The sequence below is a fragment of the Ranitomeya imitator genome, chromosome 7 (genome assembly GCF_032444005.1).
Source record: "Ranitomeya imitator isolate aRanImi1 chromosome 7, aRanImi1.pri, whole genome shotgun sequence".
NCBI classification, from domain to species: domain Eukaryota; kingdom Metazoa; phylum Chordata; class Amphibia; order Anura; family Dendrobatidae; genus Ranitomeya; species Ranitomeya imitator.
The window spans coordinates 56,524,566-56,542,173 of record NC_091288.1 but is presented as its reverse complement, the minus strand read 5'-3'; the positions used below and the strand labels follow the sequence as shown (position 1 = coordinate 56,542,173).

Genomic DNA, 17,608 nt, shown 5'->3' with positions numbered 1-17,608 from the left:
ACATTCTTCACTCCACAGGCCATGTCACAGCCTGTACCTCCTCCAGGAATGCTTACTCAGGAATCCCAGCTTGATAATTGCAGATTAACAAAAAAAAAAAGGAAAAAAAAACCCACATCAAAAGACATTTTCAAGTGAGCATATCTGTGTGTGGACTCCATTTCCGAAAGTCTTTACCTCCACTCTCCAATCACACAGATAAGTTGTGGCTAATAAATATGGTACAAATGATTAAATGGCAAGGGTCATAACAAAGACAATGATGATGAGATTAGTCCAGATTTGGGAACACTGATGTTTGGGTTAAATATCCAACTGCTCGAAACAAAGACCTACTACACAACAACTACTTTCAATTAATTAGTGCTAATTCAGGGTTTAACTAGACCGATAGCTACATGTAAGGAAGGGGACTAAAATGACCAGGACCTACACAAGATACAGCCACCCTCTAGATGGGCCGATTTACCTGTTACTATATGGAGAGATCTATATGTCTGTCTCTTCCAATTGTTTCACAAAATATTAAGCTGCATGCTATATATCAACTTATAATTGTTTGTGAACTGTTACCCATAGGCATAAGCAACAAGCTGGCAAACCCAGTTTTGGCAGGACAACTCTTATACATAGATCTATCAACTCTCCACATATTTTGGGAAGAGAAGGATCAGTCCTGTAAAATGTCAATGCCCAATTATTTCGTTCTCAAGAAATACAAGGCTTTCTACTCTGTCTGGCCAAAAACTATTGAAGGTGCACGGTGACCTTCACAGTTTGCACCCTCCAAAATGTCTTTGCTAATTAAGGAAATACTTTTGAAGTGCATACTATACAGATTAACAGATGTCTCCTAACTTTTCCAGGAACTTTATATTGTCCCGATACATCCAAACCTGGGTTTGCTAAATGGACCTAACTCTGCTCTAATTAAAGGCGGTTATCAGCCTTTGGATAAGTTGTATAAGTGCATTGGGCCTCTTTCTCGAGAGTAGAGTTTTTTTCTTTTTTTAGGGCCCCCTATACACATTAAACAAAAGTCGTCCGAACCCACTAATATTGGTGGGTTCAGCTGAAAGTCTAATGGGTACCGGGCCTCCATACTTTTCCTCAGTGGAATCGGCTGACATCTGTTGTGTATGGGAGCCTTGAAGGCAAATAAATAGACCTCCCATACACATATATCACATATAGATTATATCAAACTCTAGGTCACGACATATTTCTCTGTGTGGGGGTCTTTCCTACCTCTGATGTCATCATTGAACACATCAGAAGTATTTTGCAGTAAACATAGAATGAAATGCATCAGAGTGATAGACCGCACAAAGGTAAACTCCACCAGACGCGCAAACTTAAGATAACACTTGACACTCCTCGGTGTGAATTTAGCAGAAAGTTTTACCTTCCCTTCCAGACGGCTTGCTTGATGACTAAGCCACTAAAGTTGTCTGCACTTATTATATACCCAAAATTCACTGCTAACTCATAAACTATGATCCAAGCATAGTGCTGCAAATCCTTGGCTCATTCCGTACTAATTTTGCTCCCATTCAACCATTTTATGGGTCTGTTACAAACATTCGACTGTTTTATGTTGCCGATGTAAAAGATCTTGTTAAAATCAATAAGCCGTGAGCCATTATACAAGATTGGTAGCCTACTTAAATAGTAATGATGGCCTCTCCGGCATGTAATGGCAAATGTTCTGGTGCATATACCGTAATTCAGGTGATCACGTAGCTTTAACAAGATGCTCAAAAGGCATAGAATTTAGGGCTAGGAGGGCTTGAGATGTGTAACATGTAGTGCAGATAGTTTACCATCATAGTGGGTGGTCTAATGTCTTATAACCATGAAGTAATAAGTTATCTGTGTTGTATGTTTTCATTAAAGAAGCACTCCCATTATCATGTTTATGGCCTAAACCTGTGGAAATGTACTGTAGGTGCATTAATATACTCATCGATTGCCATCTTCTCTTATTACCACCACTGCTCCAAGTTACATGATGACTATTCTGACTTGCCAGGTCTCACTGGTGTCTATGTGTGAGGCGGAAGATAATATTACAATGTAAGTCTAGGGAACCTCATTCCGACACTCCATAGACTTATACTGTGAAAATGACTTCTGGCTCACGCATAGACCCCAGTGAGATCCAGAGTGTCGGAACTTCAGCCATGCAACACAGAAGAGGATCGGAGTCGTGCTAGAAACTGAAGATCGTGATCCGTGAGTATTTTAAACACACTTACACTACATGTACATTCCTACAGATTTAGCCCATAAAAATTTTAATAGGAGGGCATCTTTAAAGTTGCCGGAGAACTGAATAGCTGAAATAACGGCACCTCATTATTAACTACTAAATAAGCTCATTATTATCATTATACATATGGTCGAATCAGGCAACTATATAATGCAGATTTTGCAGCAGAAATTATAGACAAAAGCGCACACATTGATCTACCACGCACTGGTTTTAACTTGGTTTGACTGGTGGCTATTGTTGCCTGGTTTCATACTATGCTATTTTCAATGGGAAATTCCATTCTCAGACATTCATGGATTTGAAGAGACTACCGGTCTATATGCAGCAGCCAGAAGTGACCCGGATTACGGGAACACCAGGGTTACATGATCCACTTGGTTTAACTTCCATGGGAGCCGCAGAAACAGCGTATCTTCACCTTCTTGGATATTTTTACAATCTCAGCCACTTCTGGCTATATAGACATATAGCGGGGAGAACAAACCTTTTAACCAATGTAGCTAAACTAACTAGGGTCGCCTTCACAAATGTCTTCTGCTTTGCACAAAATCGCCAAAAGGAAACTGATCATATAAACCATCATAGTTTTCTATGGGATCAAATTTATGTCTTTCAGTGTCAGAAAGAAAAATGTTGCATACAACATTTCTCTGCCTAGCAAAAGGATGTTGGACCACTATACAAAGTGCACAACTTTGTTATCAGTTGTCTCCTGCTCATTGACTGGACACAATCGCTGCTGTTCCAGCCGTGTCAGCACTCGCGGTTCGGGGCTCTCCTGCAGTGTTGTGAGCGGCACCCAATCAGCTCTGGCGTCACTGTCTCCACCTTCATACTGATTGAACATGAAGAAGAAGTCCAGGCTGTGGCTGATCCCCGACTTCCTCTTCAGGATTAATCCGTACTAAAGCAGAGACAGTGACACCAGTGCTGATTGGGCGCCAGGCATCACAACACCGCAGGACCGCGATTGCTGACACTGCTGGAACGGTAACAGCATGGAAGGCGAGCATACTTTTTTTAATTTTATTGGGGCCAAACATTTAGTACAAGAAAGGGTTGTCCTAGTAGAGGACAATCCCTTGAAGTTATCCCTTATGCACACCTCTTCTCCGTTCAAGATGAGAAAACCCTTCATTCTTGGGATTCTGAGTGTTCCAAAGATAGGACCCCCAGCGACTAGTAATTATCTGCTATCTCATGGATAGAGGATAAAGAATGAATCCCAAAATATTAAGTTAAGCCAGACTAACTTTTTGCAATACCATACAAAGGCATATATAAGCAATGAGGCATAATAGGCAACGGTGCATAATAGATAATAATGTAAGAAATATCACAATATTGCTACTCAATAAGAACTGAAAACTAGACTTGCATTCTATCGATGAAAAATAGCTTTTATAATCCTAGTGTACTGTATGCTAATACCGCACGGTATGGTACGATGGGTGTCTCTGGATTGTGCTTGACGCCACCTCTATCATGGCCATCATCCTGACTGACGTCTCATACATCATCAGTCTATTTTGTCTTCACAGTTCTTGTTCTTTAGTGTGTAAGTGCGAGAGTTGAACAGATTGTGCATGATGTAGGAGAGGTCAACCACGTCAATCATGGCAGAAGGGCAGATGATTGCGGGGATAGAGGAGACACCAAGCACAGAACAATGACACCTATCGGGCAGGACCACACTGATTAGCATACAGCAAAGGAGGATTATACAAAACTAGATAGTGGCCCGATTCTAACGCATGAGGTATTCTAGAATATGTATGTAGTTTATTTATGAAGTTTTCAGAATAATGCAATTAATACACAGGATTTAGCCGGCCGGCCGTGACCAATTAGCGAAGCGTGGTTCAAATTCCGCCCCAATTCGCGGGCGGACTGTGCCTGTCGCTGATTGTTCGCGGCCGGGCGTGACCAATCAGTGAAGCCAGGGCCGGCTCCAGGTTTTTGAGGGCCCTGGGCGAAAGAGTCTCAGTGGGCCCCCCCTCTTTAACACATACCACGATTCATGATGCACAGATACAGCAGAGAAATATAGCACAGCCCACGTAGCATATAGCACAGCCACGTAGTATATAGCACAGCCACGTAGTATATAGCACAGCCACGTAGTATATAAACACAGCCAAGTAGTATATAGCACAGCCCACGAAGTACAGTTATATGAAAAAGTTTGGGCTCCACTATTAATCTTAAGCTTAATGTTTTATAAAAATTGTTTTTTTTTTTGCAACAGCTATTTCAGTTTCATAATAACTGTTGGACGCATAGGCAGCATCAATAGTAAAAAGTTGGTCACACAGGGTTAATAGCAGCGTTAACGGAGTGCGTTACATAGCAGCATAACGCGGTCTGTTAACGCTGCCATCAACCCTGTGTGAGCGCTGACTGGAGGGGGGGTTGAGTATGGAGCGAGCACTGACGGCAGGAGAGTAGGAAGCGGCCATTTAGCCGCTGGACTGTGCCGGTCGCTGATCGTTTTGCCGCGACCAATCAACGACTTGGGATTTCCGTGACAGACAGAAAGAAAGAAAGAAAGACGGAAGTGATCTTTAGACAATTATATAGTAGATAGTTTCTTAGATAAGCAAGTTTGCTGGGAACTTATGAGCAGCTGCTGGATTTCTAGTAAAGACGACTTAAAGGTGGTGGAGATAGTTCATTTAGGGAAAAACTGGTGACAGGTTGCCTTTAACTGTCAGGTTTACATGGATTCTTGAATTTACAAGTCTATAATATGCTTCTGATTCTATGAAATTTTCCAGGAAACATCACCCAGAATACTCCATTATTATATTTCAACAAATAGATAATAAAGTATGGGTAGGCAGAAGAATAGGGGAATTATGCAACCGATGAATAAGTACAATTTGAGAAATAACTACCATACAGAATACAAGTATACATTATTAAATGATTGCCAGATACCTGTGACACCACTTATGTCTATGGGAAACAAAAGGATTGGTCAGAAAATTAGTCCTCTAATCAGATCCTTGGTTTCCTATACAAGTCCACCAGGTAGCTAATTGTTGATAGATCACTTCACAACTATCACAACTAGCAAGGCTGCTCTACAAAAATCTAATATTTATATTAAAAAGTTGTTCTCAAAAAGACAAGTTATCCCCTATTCACTAGCGGAAAATTGTGGATTGCTGGGGTCTGAACCGGTGGAACCTCCCAGTGATCCAAAGATCGGTGCTCTGAAAAGTTACACTCTGCAGCAGAACAGGGAAGACTCAGTCTCCCTGCCACCCTGTCACTATGGGCCCCCCGATACCAGCATTGGGCTTCCCACCCATCATCGCAAGATCAATTGTATCGGTACAACGATGAGACAAGGAGCAATACGCTCATTTTCCCATCATACCCCCTCTGCGTCTGGCGTCAATGACGCAGACACTGACATTGGGGGCGATGATGTCAGTACATGGCGCCCGCTGTTATGAGACTTGCGTGTGCTCGGAGCAGCGGGGGAACGAGGAGGAGAGGTGAGTATTGTATTTTTTATCTAATGTGGTGTGCATTATACTATATAGAGGCCTATGGGAAGTGCATTATACTATATAGAGGCCTATAGGGACTGCATCATACTATATAGTCACCTTTGGGGAGTGCATTATACTATATAGATGCCTCTGGACAGGGTATTATATTATACTAGATGGTGGCCCGATTCTAATGCATCGGGTATTCTAGAATATGCATGTCCACATAGTATATTGCCCAGCGACGTAGTATATTGCCCAGCCACGTAGTATATTGCACAGCGAAGGAGCATATTGCACAGCGACGGAGTATATTGTCCAGCCACATAGTATATTGCCCAGTCACATAGTATATTGCCTAGCCACATAGTATACTGCACAACGACAGAGTATACAGCACAGAGCCAGATAGTATAGAGACTTAAAAAAAAAAAAACATATACTCACCTACCGAAGGCCCGTTGAAGTCCTGCTATACTCACCATCCGCCGCCTTTCCCGCTCCTCGGGATGCTCCCGGGACCGCTCCATTGCAAGCGGCAGCTTCCAGTCCCAGGGCTGGTGTGAGCAGGACCTGTGATGACGTCGCGGTCACATGACCGTGATGTCACGGCAGCTCCTTGTCGCACACCAGCCCTGAGACCAGAAGCTGCCGCTTGCAATGGAGCGGTCCCGGGAGCGTCCCGAGGAGCGGGAAAGGCGGCGGATGGTGAGTATAGCAGGTTTTTTGTTTTTTTTAATCATTTTTAACATGACATATTTTTACTATTGATGCTGCATAGGCAACATCAATAGTAAATAGTTGGGGACACAGGGTTAATAGCAGCGGTAACGGAGTGCGTTACACCGCGTTCCGTTACCGCTGCCATTAACCCTGTGTGAGCGGTGAGTGGAGGGGATTATGGAGCAGGCGCCGGGCAGTGAGTGCAGGGGAGTAGGGAGGGACTAATCGGACTGTGCCCGTCGCTGATTGGTCGCGGCAGCCATGACAGGCAGCTGCCGAGACCTATCAGCGAATGAATAACCGTGACAGAAGGACAGACAGACAGACGGAAGTGACCCTTAGACAATTATATAGTCGATGGAGGCCTATGGGGAGTGCATTATACTATATGGAGGCCTCTGTGGAGTGGATTAGACTATATGGAGGCCTATGGGGAGTGCATTCTATTATATAGAGTCCTATGGGGAGTGCATTATTAGGGGGCACAACCATAGTTGTGATCAGGGTTACCTGGTTAGGGGCCCACTTAGAAGTTTCAACCCCTTGAAACATAACCCTAGATACGCCTCTGAGGTTCAGCAATGCCTGCTTAACATAGAAAGATTTCAGCATGCTATCATCATACTGGAAAGGTATACAATTAAATATATAGCCTATTGAAAAGTGCCACAACCATATGTTATTTAATTTGGTTTGGACTTTGTGTGGTATTATAACTATATCCATTTCCCCATAGTAAAATGATTCATTTTCTTGGGTTGAGTATCTACATCACACATTAGTTACTATTGCAGTAATTTGTAGTTCATGCTTCCAAAAATATTAAAATTCGGAATTAATTTTCAAGCAAATTGCCCCTAGTGGTCGATTATAAACCGCATTTCACAAATCTGGTGGAATTAACACTGCAGTTAGAATAGAATAAATTGCCCATGACGGGGTGCTACTGCTCACTCCTCCTTACTGCTCAGGAATATAATAAAAGGAAAAGCACGTAATCTAATCTGTCTACAGAGGCCTTTCACCAGCGAGGATCTTGGCGATGAATGCAAATGTTATATCAAGTTTATCGCATTTTTCATAGCAAGAATAAGCATGTTCCAAACACGCCGCGGACAAAGTGATGTGGAGTTTATGGATGGCTTCTTAGCTGCCAGCACGACACATGTCATGTAGCATGGAACCACATAAAAGTGGCGGATGTGCAGAACATGACCCTGTGACATCACTGCGGAGATTCCGGATGGTGCCCATCTGCAGGTCACCCATTCCACAGGTCAACGCAAAATTTCACGCAAGTTCATTATATCGTAACATTTACTGAACTTGTAAGCAAGTTGAACTTGTGTCGCTTGGTAAAATAACCCAACCGGCTAAAACAGGTGAAGGGGTGAGTGCAGCAGCCAGCGAACACCCAGCGAGAGGGGGCATCACATGAGTGTCACCCCACCCCCACTGCTTCTTTCAGTGTCCCACACCATCACCTCCCCTAATCCTTAAATAACTCCTTGAAGTTTCAATGTACTTTACTTCACCAGACATTCAAAAGCAAGAAGGAAAAAAAAAAAAGAAAAGACGCCTCCAGTGAATGAAAGAGTTGTTCTCCAGCCTGAGATGTGGACTAAGGGCTCTCCTTACCTTTGTCTTGGCCGGAGACCAGAAGACCCAGATAGGCAGCATAGAGCAGCAAGAACGTCTTACACCTGCAAAAAGGAAAGGTCTTAAGGAATTGTGACATGTGAATGGGCAGAATATGGGGACACAGGGCAAGGCGGCGAAAAAGATCCTACAAAGGAATAAGTGCACAGACGTGGTGGACTCCAAGGACTTGTGCATGGAAGGTCCAAGATGCCGGACAGCAGTACACAGCACACCTGAACACTGCACCCCATCATATACCAGCAGGAAATAAAGTAACTTCAGAAAATCAGCAACAAGCTCTGCTACAATGACAGTGTCAGCTCCTTACCTGAGAATCATCTCCAGTGTGGAAGGTCAGGGGGTCTTGGGGGAGTCCTGGAGCACGCACACACTCTCTGCACTGCACACACTCTCTGCACTGCACACACTCACACTGCTCACTGCTTTGTGATAAGGCTGGAGGGTGCAGGGCATTGGAGCTCCTGTCTGCAGGGTCCTAGCGCCCACTCCTCCACCCTTCATCTCCATAAGGCAGAGCTGATTAGTGCATTCTTTACACTAGCTGCCAGTATTTGCTCTGCACAGGAGCTGTGAACAGGTCAGGGTATGTGGAAGATCATTTGTGAGGACACGTGAAGAAAAACAAAAATTAGCATGATAAATACAGTGTTGAGTAAAGTGCTGGGATTGTATCTAAAGTAGACGTAGTTCTAAAATATTGATATAAGAAAGAGCATGATAAATAATGAGCAAAGTGCTGTAATTGTATCTAATGTATAGGTCTAATATAAAATATATTATAAATTATATAAAATAGCATAATAAATAGTGAGTACAGTGCTGTCATTGTATCTAATGTATAGTTCTAATATAAAATATATTATAAATTATATAAAAATAACATGATAAATAGTGAGTAAAGTGCTGGAATTGTATCTAATGCAGATATAGTTCTAATATAAATTATATAAAAATAACATGATAAATAGTGAAGAAAGTGCCAGAATTGTATCTATTGTGTAGTTCTAATATAAAAATATTATTAATTATATAAATAGCATGATACATAGCGAGTAAAGTGCTGTCATTGTATCTAATGTATAGTTCTAATATAAAATATATTATAAATTATATAAAAATAACATGATAAACAGTGAGTAAAGTGCGGGAATTGTATCTAATGTATAGTTCTAATATATGTGATAGCTGGGTAAGTAATCTAATAGAATTTAAATAGAGCAATAGCAATTTTGGATCCTAATAAAACTTAACCTTTAATAGGTAATCTAAAATCTAAAGTAATACATAAATGAAAAAATACAAAAACAAAAAAAAGGGAAGGAACCCTAGTGAAGTGTGTCCTATTAACCATACACAGAAGGGGAAGACAAACACCATAAACAGACAAATATAAAAAATGACAGTACTATTAGCCCTGCAGGAACTATGTCTCCAAACAGGAGGATGATAAAGATTTGTACTGTACAAATGAACCTTTTTAAGGCACACAAGGTATAGCCCGCAGTGTTATATTAGGAGGCTTTTTTAAACAAAGCCTCCTAATATAACACTGCGGACCATACCTTGTTTAAGTAAAATCTTGACGATTGTATCTGTGTAATGAGACACAAATGTGAAACACAGGGCGGCATTTTGTTACAGTGGAAGGTCGCAACCCTGGTCTCAGACAGATACTACGTAGAAATTAATTTTGAATGGTTTGGCATAGGGTTTGGCATCTATGATAGTGCCTTAAAAAAGGTGTATTTGTACATCTCATATATGGCATAACAATACACCTTGGTTTCCACACTAGTACATGTACAATTGGTAAAAAAGCCTCCTAATATAACACTGCGGGCTATACCTTGTGTGCCTTAAAAAGGTTCATTTGTACAGTACAAATCTTTATCATCCTCCTGTTTGGAGACATAGTTCCTGCAGGGCTAATAGTACTGTCATTTTTTATATTTGTCTGTTTATGGTGTTTGTCTTCCCCCTTCTGTGTATGGTTAATAGGACACACTTCACTAGGGTTCCTTCCCTTTTTTTTTGTTTTTGTATTTTTTCATTTATGTATGACTTTAGATTTTAGATTACCTATTAAAGGTTAAGTTTTATTAGGATCCAAAATAGTTCTAATATAAAATATATTATAAATAATATAAAAATAACATAATAGTGAGTAAAGTGCTGGAATTGTATCTAATGTAGATATAGTTATGAAATTATATTAATATAAGAAATAGTATGAATAAGTAAAGTACTGGAATTGAATCTAATATAAAATATTACATTAAAAATTATGTAAAAATAGCATGATAAATATTGAATAAAGTACTGTAATTTTATCTAACGTAGATATAGTTCTAAACTAAAATACAATATAAATAGCATAAAATTAGAATGATAAATAGTGAGTAAAGCACTGCAATTGTATTCAACATAGATTTGGTTAAAATAATAAAATAATAATATAAGAAGAGCTTGATAAATAGTAAAGTACCGTAGGATGAGCTTTTGATGTTGCAGAATTCCTGCACCTTTTTTTTTTAAAGTAGGTGACTTGCATTTCTTCATTGTGTTTTTGTGTGCATTTTTTAACGTGTTTTTATCACAATTTTGACACGGTGATTTTTATCTCGTGTTGATATGTTGTGCTGTAAATAAACCTGGCATGTTTTTGATACTTCCTGCTATTTGGCTTTGACAAAACGTTGTTGATACAATCATGTGCGGATTGCATACGTTTTTTATGTGTTTCCATAGCGGAAACATAGTAAAAACGCATGTGTTTTGTCTGCATTTCATGCAACTCTATGGGGAAAATTCATACATAAAACTCAGCAAACCTGCAAGCAAAATTGACATGCTGTGGGTTTGAAACACGCACTGCAGGTCAGTTTACACTCAGTAAAAATAACATGGTGGGCGTGAGATTTCTATAAATCCTTTCCACTCAGCTGGAACTTTAAAGGGAACCTGTCACCTGAATTTGGCGGGACCAGTTTTCGGTCATATGGGCGGAGTTTTCGGTTGTTTGATTCACCCTTTCCTTACCCGCTGGCTGCATGCTGGCCGCAATATTGGATTGAAGTTCATTATCTGTCCTCCGTAGTACACGCCTGTGCAAGGCAATCTTGCCTTGCGCAGGCGTGTACTACGGAGGACAGAGAATCATGTGTATTAGTTATGAGCGAGTGTGCTCGTTACTTGAGTTTTCCGAGCATGCTCGGGTGTTCTCCGAGTATCTTCGGCGTGAGCGTAGATTATGTTTGTGTCCCTGCTTCTGCATGATTTGCGGATGTTAGACAAGCTGAACACATGCAGGGATCACCTGTTTGTTAGGGAATCCCAACATGTATTCAGGCTGTCTAGCAGCCGCCAATCATGAAGCTGCGGGGACACAAGCATAATATACCAGCACACCCAAGACACTCGGAGATCACCCAAGCATGCTCGGAAAACTCGAGTAACGAGCACACTCGCTCATCAATAATGTGTATAATCGGATGATTTCAGTGATTTTAATGTATCAATTAATAACTATCCAAGTATATAAATATACATGCAAACCAGTATTTTTTACACAGAAATACATTAGCCTAGAGCTACGCTGCTGCTTGTGTCACGCGACAGCAATTCTCAGCTAAGCCACGTGGCCAAAAACATTTGTGTAGCTTATCTGCAACTTGCTGTCATGTAAATATTTTACAACTGTGATTTTTCTAAAAAAAAAAAAATCTGCCCAAATCACAGATATGTCGCATGTGACTTGCATTAAAGTCTATGGCAAATAAGTCCCAAGCAACTTGATACAGAAAATCCAATACATTTGGAAAACATCTGAGACTCTGTGTCGCAGTTGCACTAGGTCACAGGTCGCAATGTGACACCATGGGAAATCAATATAGATGTGATTTTGTATTGCGACACTGAGATTCAAACTGTAACATGCTGTTGTGTATTCCTAGCCCAATGGGTCTTTTTTACATACTGACATACTGTATATAGTGGTGTGAAAAAGTGTTTCCCCCCTTCCTGACTTACTATTCTTTTGCATGTTTGTCACACCTAAAAGTTTACGATCACCATACAAAATTAAATATTAGAGTATTAGATGAAGACACAAGTAAACACAAATTGCAGTTTTTAAATGAAGGTCTTTACTATTAAGGGAAAAAGAAATCCAAACCTACAGGTCCAGGTGTGAAAAGTGATTGCACTCACCCCCTCCCCTTGCAGCATAAATTAAGTGTGATTTATCACATCTTTGGGAAGCTGAGTTCAAATTCCCTAGCCACAGCCAAGCCTGATTACTGCCGCACTTGCTCTCAATCAAGAAATCACTTAAATAGGACCTGCCAAACAAAGTCAAGTAGACCATAAGTTCCTCAAAAGCTAGACATCATACTGCGAACCAAAGAAATTCTGGAACAAATGATAAGCAAAGTAATTGAAATCCGTCAATCTGGAAAAGGTTATAAAGCCATTTCTACATCTTTGGGACTCTAGTGAACCACAGTGAGAGCCATTATCCACAATTGGCGAAAACATGGAACCGGGTTGAATTTTCCCAGTAGTGGCTGGCCGACCAAAATTACTCCAAGAACAAAGTGATGACACATCCAAGAGGTCACAAAAGACCCCACAACAACATCCAAAGAACTGCAGGACTCACTTGCCTTAGTTAAGGTCATTGTTCATGACTCAGCCATAAGAAAGAGACTGGCCCGCATGGCAGAGTTCCAAGACAAAAAACAATGCTGAGCAATAAGAACAGAAAGGCTTATCTCAGTTTTGCCAGAAAACATCTTGATGATCTCAAAGACTTTAGGGAGAATACTTTCTGGACTGATGAGACAAATGTTTAACTTTTTGGAATGTGTATGTCCCATTACATCTGGATAAAGTTACACATCATTTCAGAAGAGGAACATCATACAAACAGTAAAATATGGTAGTGGCAGTGTGATAGTCTGAGGCTGTTTTGCAGCTTAAGGACCTGGAAGACTTGCTGTGGGAAATGGAACCATGAATTCTGCTGTCTACCAAAAAATCCTGAAGATGAATTTTTGGCCATCTGTATGTGACCTCAAGCTGAAGCGCACTTGTGTTATGCAGCAGGACAATGATCCAAAACACACAAGCAAGGCCATCTCTGAATGATGTGAGAGAAAACAAACTAAAGGTACCTTCACACATAACGATATTGTTAACGATATCGTTGCTATTTGTGACGTAGCAACGATATCGTTAATGAAATCGTTCTGTGTGACAGCGACCAACGATCAGGCCCCTGCTGGGAGATCGTTGGTCGCTGAATAAAGTCCAGAACTTTGTTTCGTCGCTGGACTCCCTGGAGACATCGCTGGATCGGCGTGTGTGACACCGATCCAGCGATGTCTTCACTGGTAACCAGGGTAAACATCGGGTAACTAAGCGCAGGGCCGCGCTTAGTAACCCGATGTTTACCCTGGATACCATGCTAAAAGTTAAAAAAAACAAACACTAGATACTTACCTACCGCTGTCTGTCCTCCAGCGCTGTGCTCTGCACTCCTCCTGTACTGTCTGTGAGCCGGAAAGCAGAGCGGTGACGTCACCGCTCTGCTTTCCGGCTCACAGCCAGTACAGGAGGAGTGCAGAGAAGCAGAGCGCAGCGCTGGGGGACAGACAGCGGTAGGTAAGTATCTAGTGTTTGTTTTTTTTAACTTTTAGCATGGTATCCAGGGTAAACATCGGGTTACTAAGCGCGGCCCTGCGCTTAGTTACCCGATGTTTACCCTGGTTACCGGCATCGTTGGTCGCTGGAGAGCTGTCTGTGTGACAGCTCTCCAGCGACCAAACAGCGACGCTGCAGCGATCCGGATCGTTGTCGGTATCGCTGCAGCGTCGCTTAATGTGAAGGGGCCTTTAGACTTTGCAGTGGCCTAGTCAAAGTCTTGTCCTTAATCTGATGGAGATGCTGTGGCATGACCTTAAAAAGGTGTGTCATGCTCAGAAACCCTTTAATGTGGCCGAATTAGAATTCTGCAAAGATGAGTGGGCCAAAATTCCTCCAGAGCATTGTAAAAAATTCATTGCCAGTTATCGCAAAAGCTTGACTGCAGTTGTTGCTACTAAGGGTGGCTCACCGAGTTATTAGGTTAAGGGGGCAATCACTTTTTCACACAGTGCCCTGTAGGTTTGGATTTCTTTTTCCCTTAATAATAAAGACCTTTATTTATAAACTGCATTTTGTGATTACTTGTGTTATCTTTGTCAAATATTTAAATTTTTTGGGTGATCTGAAACATTTAAGTGTGACAAACATCCAAAAGAATAGGAAGTCAGGAAGGGGGCAAACACTTTTTCACACCACTGTATATGCATATATATATTGTGACAATGTCACTGGTAAAGTACTGGAGAACTATGCCATTGTGGAGAAAGAGTGCATGGCCATCAAGTGGGCATTCGACACCCTGAGATACTGTGAGCACTCCTGGAAAATGTTTGTACTCATGTGGTTTGTTAAAGGACCTGAACCATAGACATTGCTAACCATGAGTGGGCTGATCACTGCTAGGAGAAGGACTGTGGTTTCTTCGCTGTTTTGCTCAGAGGGCCGTGTTTACTTTCCCCAGCTTGGTTTATGATACCTTACATAAACCAAGCATGTTCTTAAAGATACAGTGTTTCGTTTCCATCTCTGTGTCCAACTGAATGAGCTGCTCTATCACAGTGTGTATATATATATATATATATATATATATATATACATACACATACATACACACACACACAAACACCCCTACATCTACATACAGTATATATATATATATAAAAATGAGTGTATGTGTGTATGTTTGTGTGTATTGACGATGATGTCATAATGGTTGCCATGGCGACAATATCATAAAGGTTGCCATGGCAAAGATGATATCATAATGGTTGCCATAGTGACGATGATGTCATAATAGGTTGCAATGGTGACGGTTATGTCATAATGGTTGCCATGGTGACGATGATGTCATAATAGGTTGCCATAGCAACAATGATGTCAGAATGGTTGCCCTCGCGAAGATAATGTCATAATGGGTATATGGGCATGGAACTATGGGATGGAGGATGTGTGATGGGTATATGGGCATGGGACTATGGGATGGAGGATATGTAAGATGGGAATATGGGCATGGGACTATGGGATGGAGGATATGTATGATGGGAATATGGACACGGGACTATGGGAAGGAGGATGTGTGATGGGTATATGGGCATGGGACTATAGGATGGAGTATATGTATGATGGGTGTATGGGCACGGGTCTATGGGATATAGGATGTGTATGATGGGTATATGGGCACGGGACTATGAGATGAAGGATATGAATGATGGGTATATGGGCACGGGACTATGTGATGGAGGATAATCATTATAATTTGTTATAACTAACCACAGTTAGTTACTATGCCTGGGCAACACCGGCCTCTTCAGCTAGTATATATATATAACATAGTACATGCATACAGTATATAAGAGATGAGCAGATCGATTTGCGGAAATTTGGTTCAGCGTACATATCAGTGTCACTTGGTGGCTAGACAGGCGTCATGCAAATTTGTTACTTTCTAGTATTCCCAGTGCGGCTTTTAGCTAGCTATACTTCCTATGCTGTACAGTACTATACTATATCTATATCAGACATTCACTAACTCAATATATATACAGTATGTTGCTAATTGGTGAATGTCTTATTTAGATATTGCTGAGAGTGGATTAAGCACAGATTAATAACTGGAAGCTCTTGAATACTGTGCAAAACCTGTAACAAGGCACTAGCCTACAGTGCACAATTTATGATACTGGTCTTTTCAGATTTGGCAGAGGGGCATTTGTACCTATGTATGCTGTACACCCATAGAGGTAAGTCCTTGTTAAAGCTGTCATTCTTGTTGGAACAATACTTTAAAGGTACCCTGCCATCCTCAGAACGTGTGTATAAAGCACATACGTGAAAAAATGCTACTGGTGTCAGTGTCATCCATGTGTCTGTTTTTTCCAACAGTGTGGTCATCAGTGTTTTTCCAGTAGAAATAATGAAAGAAAGAAATTACAAAAATTCTTCTATACTTTGCAATTTTTAACACGAATGGCACAGTGCTGCCATCCGTGTGCTGTACATGTTATTCAAGGACCCATAGACTTATATTGGCCATTGTCACCCGTGCTGCCAGAAAAACAGGGACATGTTTCTGTGTGCGTTGTAAGGACACATGGTCCATGTGAAAAAGCGGCCATGTGCATAGCTCCGTAGGTTCTAATGTGTGTGTGAAAAAAAGGCACCACATGTACTGAAGACATGGATATATGAAGGAGGCCTTAATAAAATATTGAAACAAGCAGCGAGGTGACTGGGAAGTCTACGCACTGTGACGGGTCCACACACCAGCTTCTCCCCTCTCAGCTCTGTATGACGGACAAGCATCTCCCAGTCTTTGATGCTGGCCATGTTTCAGGCATCATAAATTACTAGACTGGCCATCTTTATTAGTATCACGTGTTAGGCTACGTTCCAACAATCGGGAAGTAGCAGCGCTTTGGACGCAACGTATTCTCACTGCATCCAAAGCGTTGGGTTCTAAATCCACGTGTGTTAACTGAACAATGTGGATTTACCACATTCAATACATTTTTGTATACTATTTTGGATACTAATGGTATTAGCCTGCAAATCAACCCCATATCTGCAAGTTAATAGTGTTTTTTTTGGTGGCAGGTTCCCTTTAAGAGAACATTTTAATGCTCCCAATGTGTCTGTTTTAGTAAATAAATGTTTCCCCCCAAAATAATGCATCTTTTCCCAAGTTTGATGTGTTGTTTCTTTGTTATTTCTGTTAAAAATTTATGAATACGTTGGCAATTGGGTGTCATCAACTTGTCAATATATCTATAAATTTCATAGAGGAATAAGAGAGGAACGACACAATACAGAGTTTGAAAAAAAAAAGAAGATGCGCTTGTGTTGTTATTTCATAGGGTACATTTTGTCATGGGGTGGCTGGTACTTTCTCTGTAATGTGGACACGTGATCAAAGAATTCTGCACTAATTGTTGAACTATCCTACCAACAAGACTATTATAGGACACATACCAAGAAAGAGGACAGGTCTGGAGGGTGGCGGCCCCCGATCATTCTATTAGGGATTTCTGAGTTAATAGATAAGGTTTGTCTATTCAGATCCTTGGCAGTGGGCAGTGATTGATCATAAGGAAAGTATTTTGTGTTGCAGGACCTGTCTTGTCCTGCATTACTAAGACAACCTAATGCTTTGGCTGTGCAATGCTTAAAAGTGTTGTCTGGGCTTGTGACATTGATGACCTATAGGATAACCCTTTAGGACAGGTCATCAATATCAGATCAGTGGAGGGTTGACACTCCATACCCCCACTGGTGACAACCAGATGTAAACAGTGAGTGGAAA

General features: G+C 41.1%; 1 protein-coding gene across 1 annotated transcript in view; it reads right to left on the bottom strand.

Moving 5' to 3' along the window:
• Positions 1-8,599, bottom strand: part of COL18A1 (collagen type XVIII alpha 1 chain) — a 234,024-nt gene extending 225,425 nt beyond the window's left edge. Inside the window, exons 1-2 of the mRNA XM_069733254.1 lie at positions 8,471-8,599; positions 8,140-8,204 (exon numbers count right to left, since the gene is read on the bottom strand). Coding sequence (XP_069589355.1) covers positions 8,140-8,204; positions 8,471-8,481 — 76 coding nt within the window. The 5' untranslated portion in view covers positions 8,482-8,599. The remainder of the gene's footprint in view (positions 1-8,139; positions 8,205-8,470) is intronic.
• Between the last annotated feature and the right edge of the window lie 9,009 nt (positions 8,600-17,608).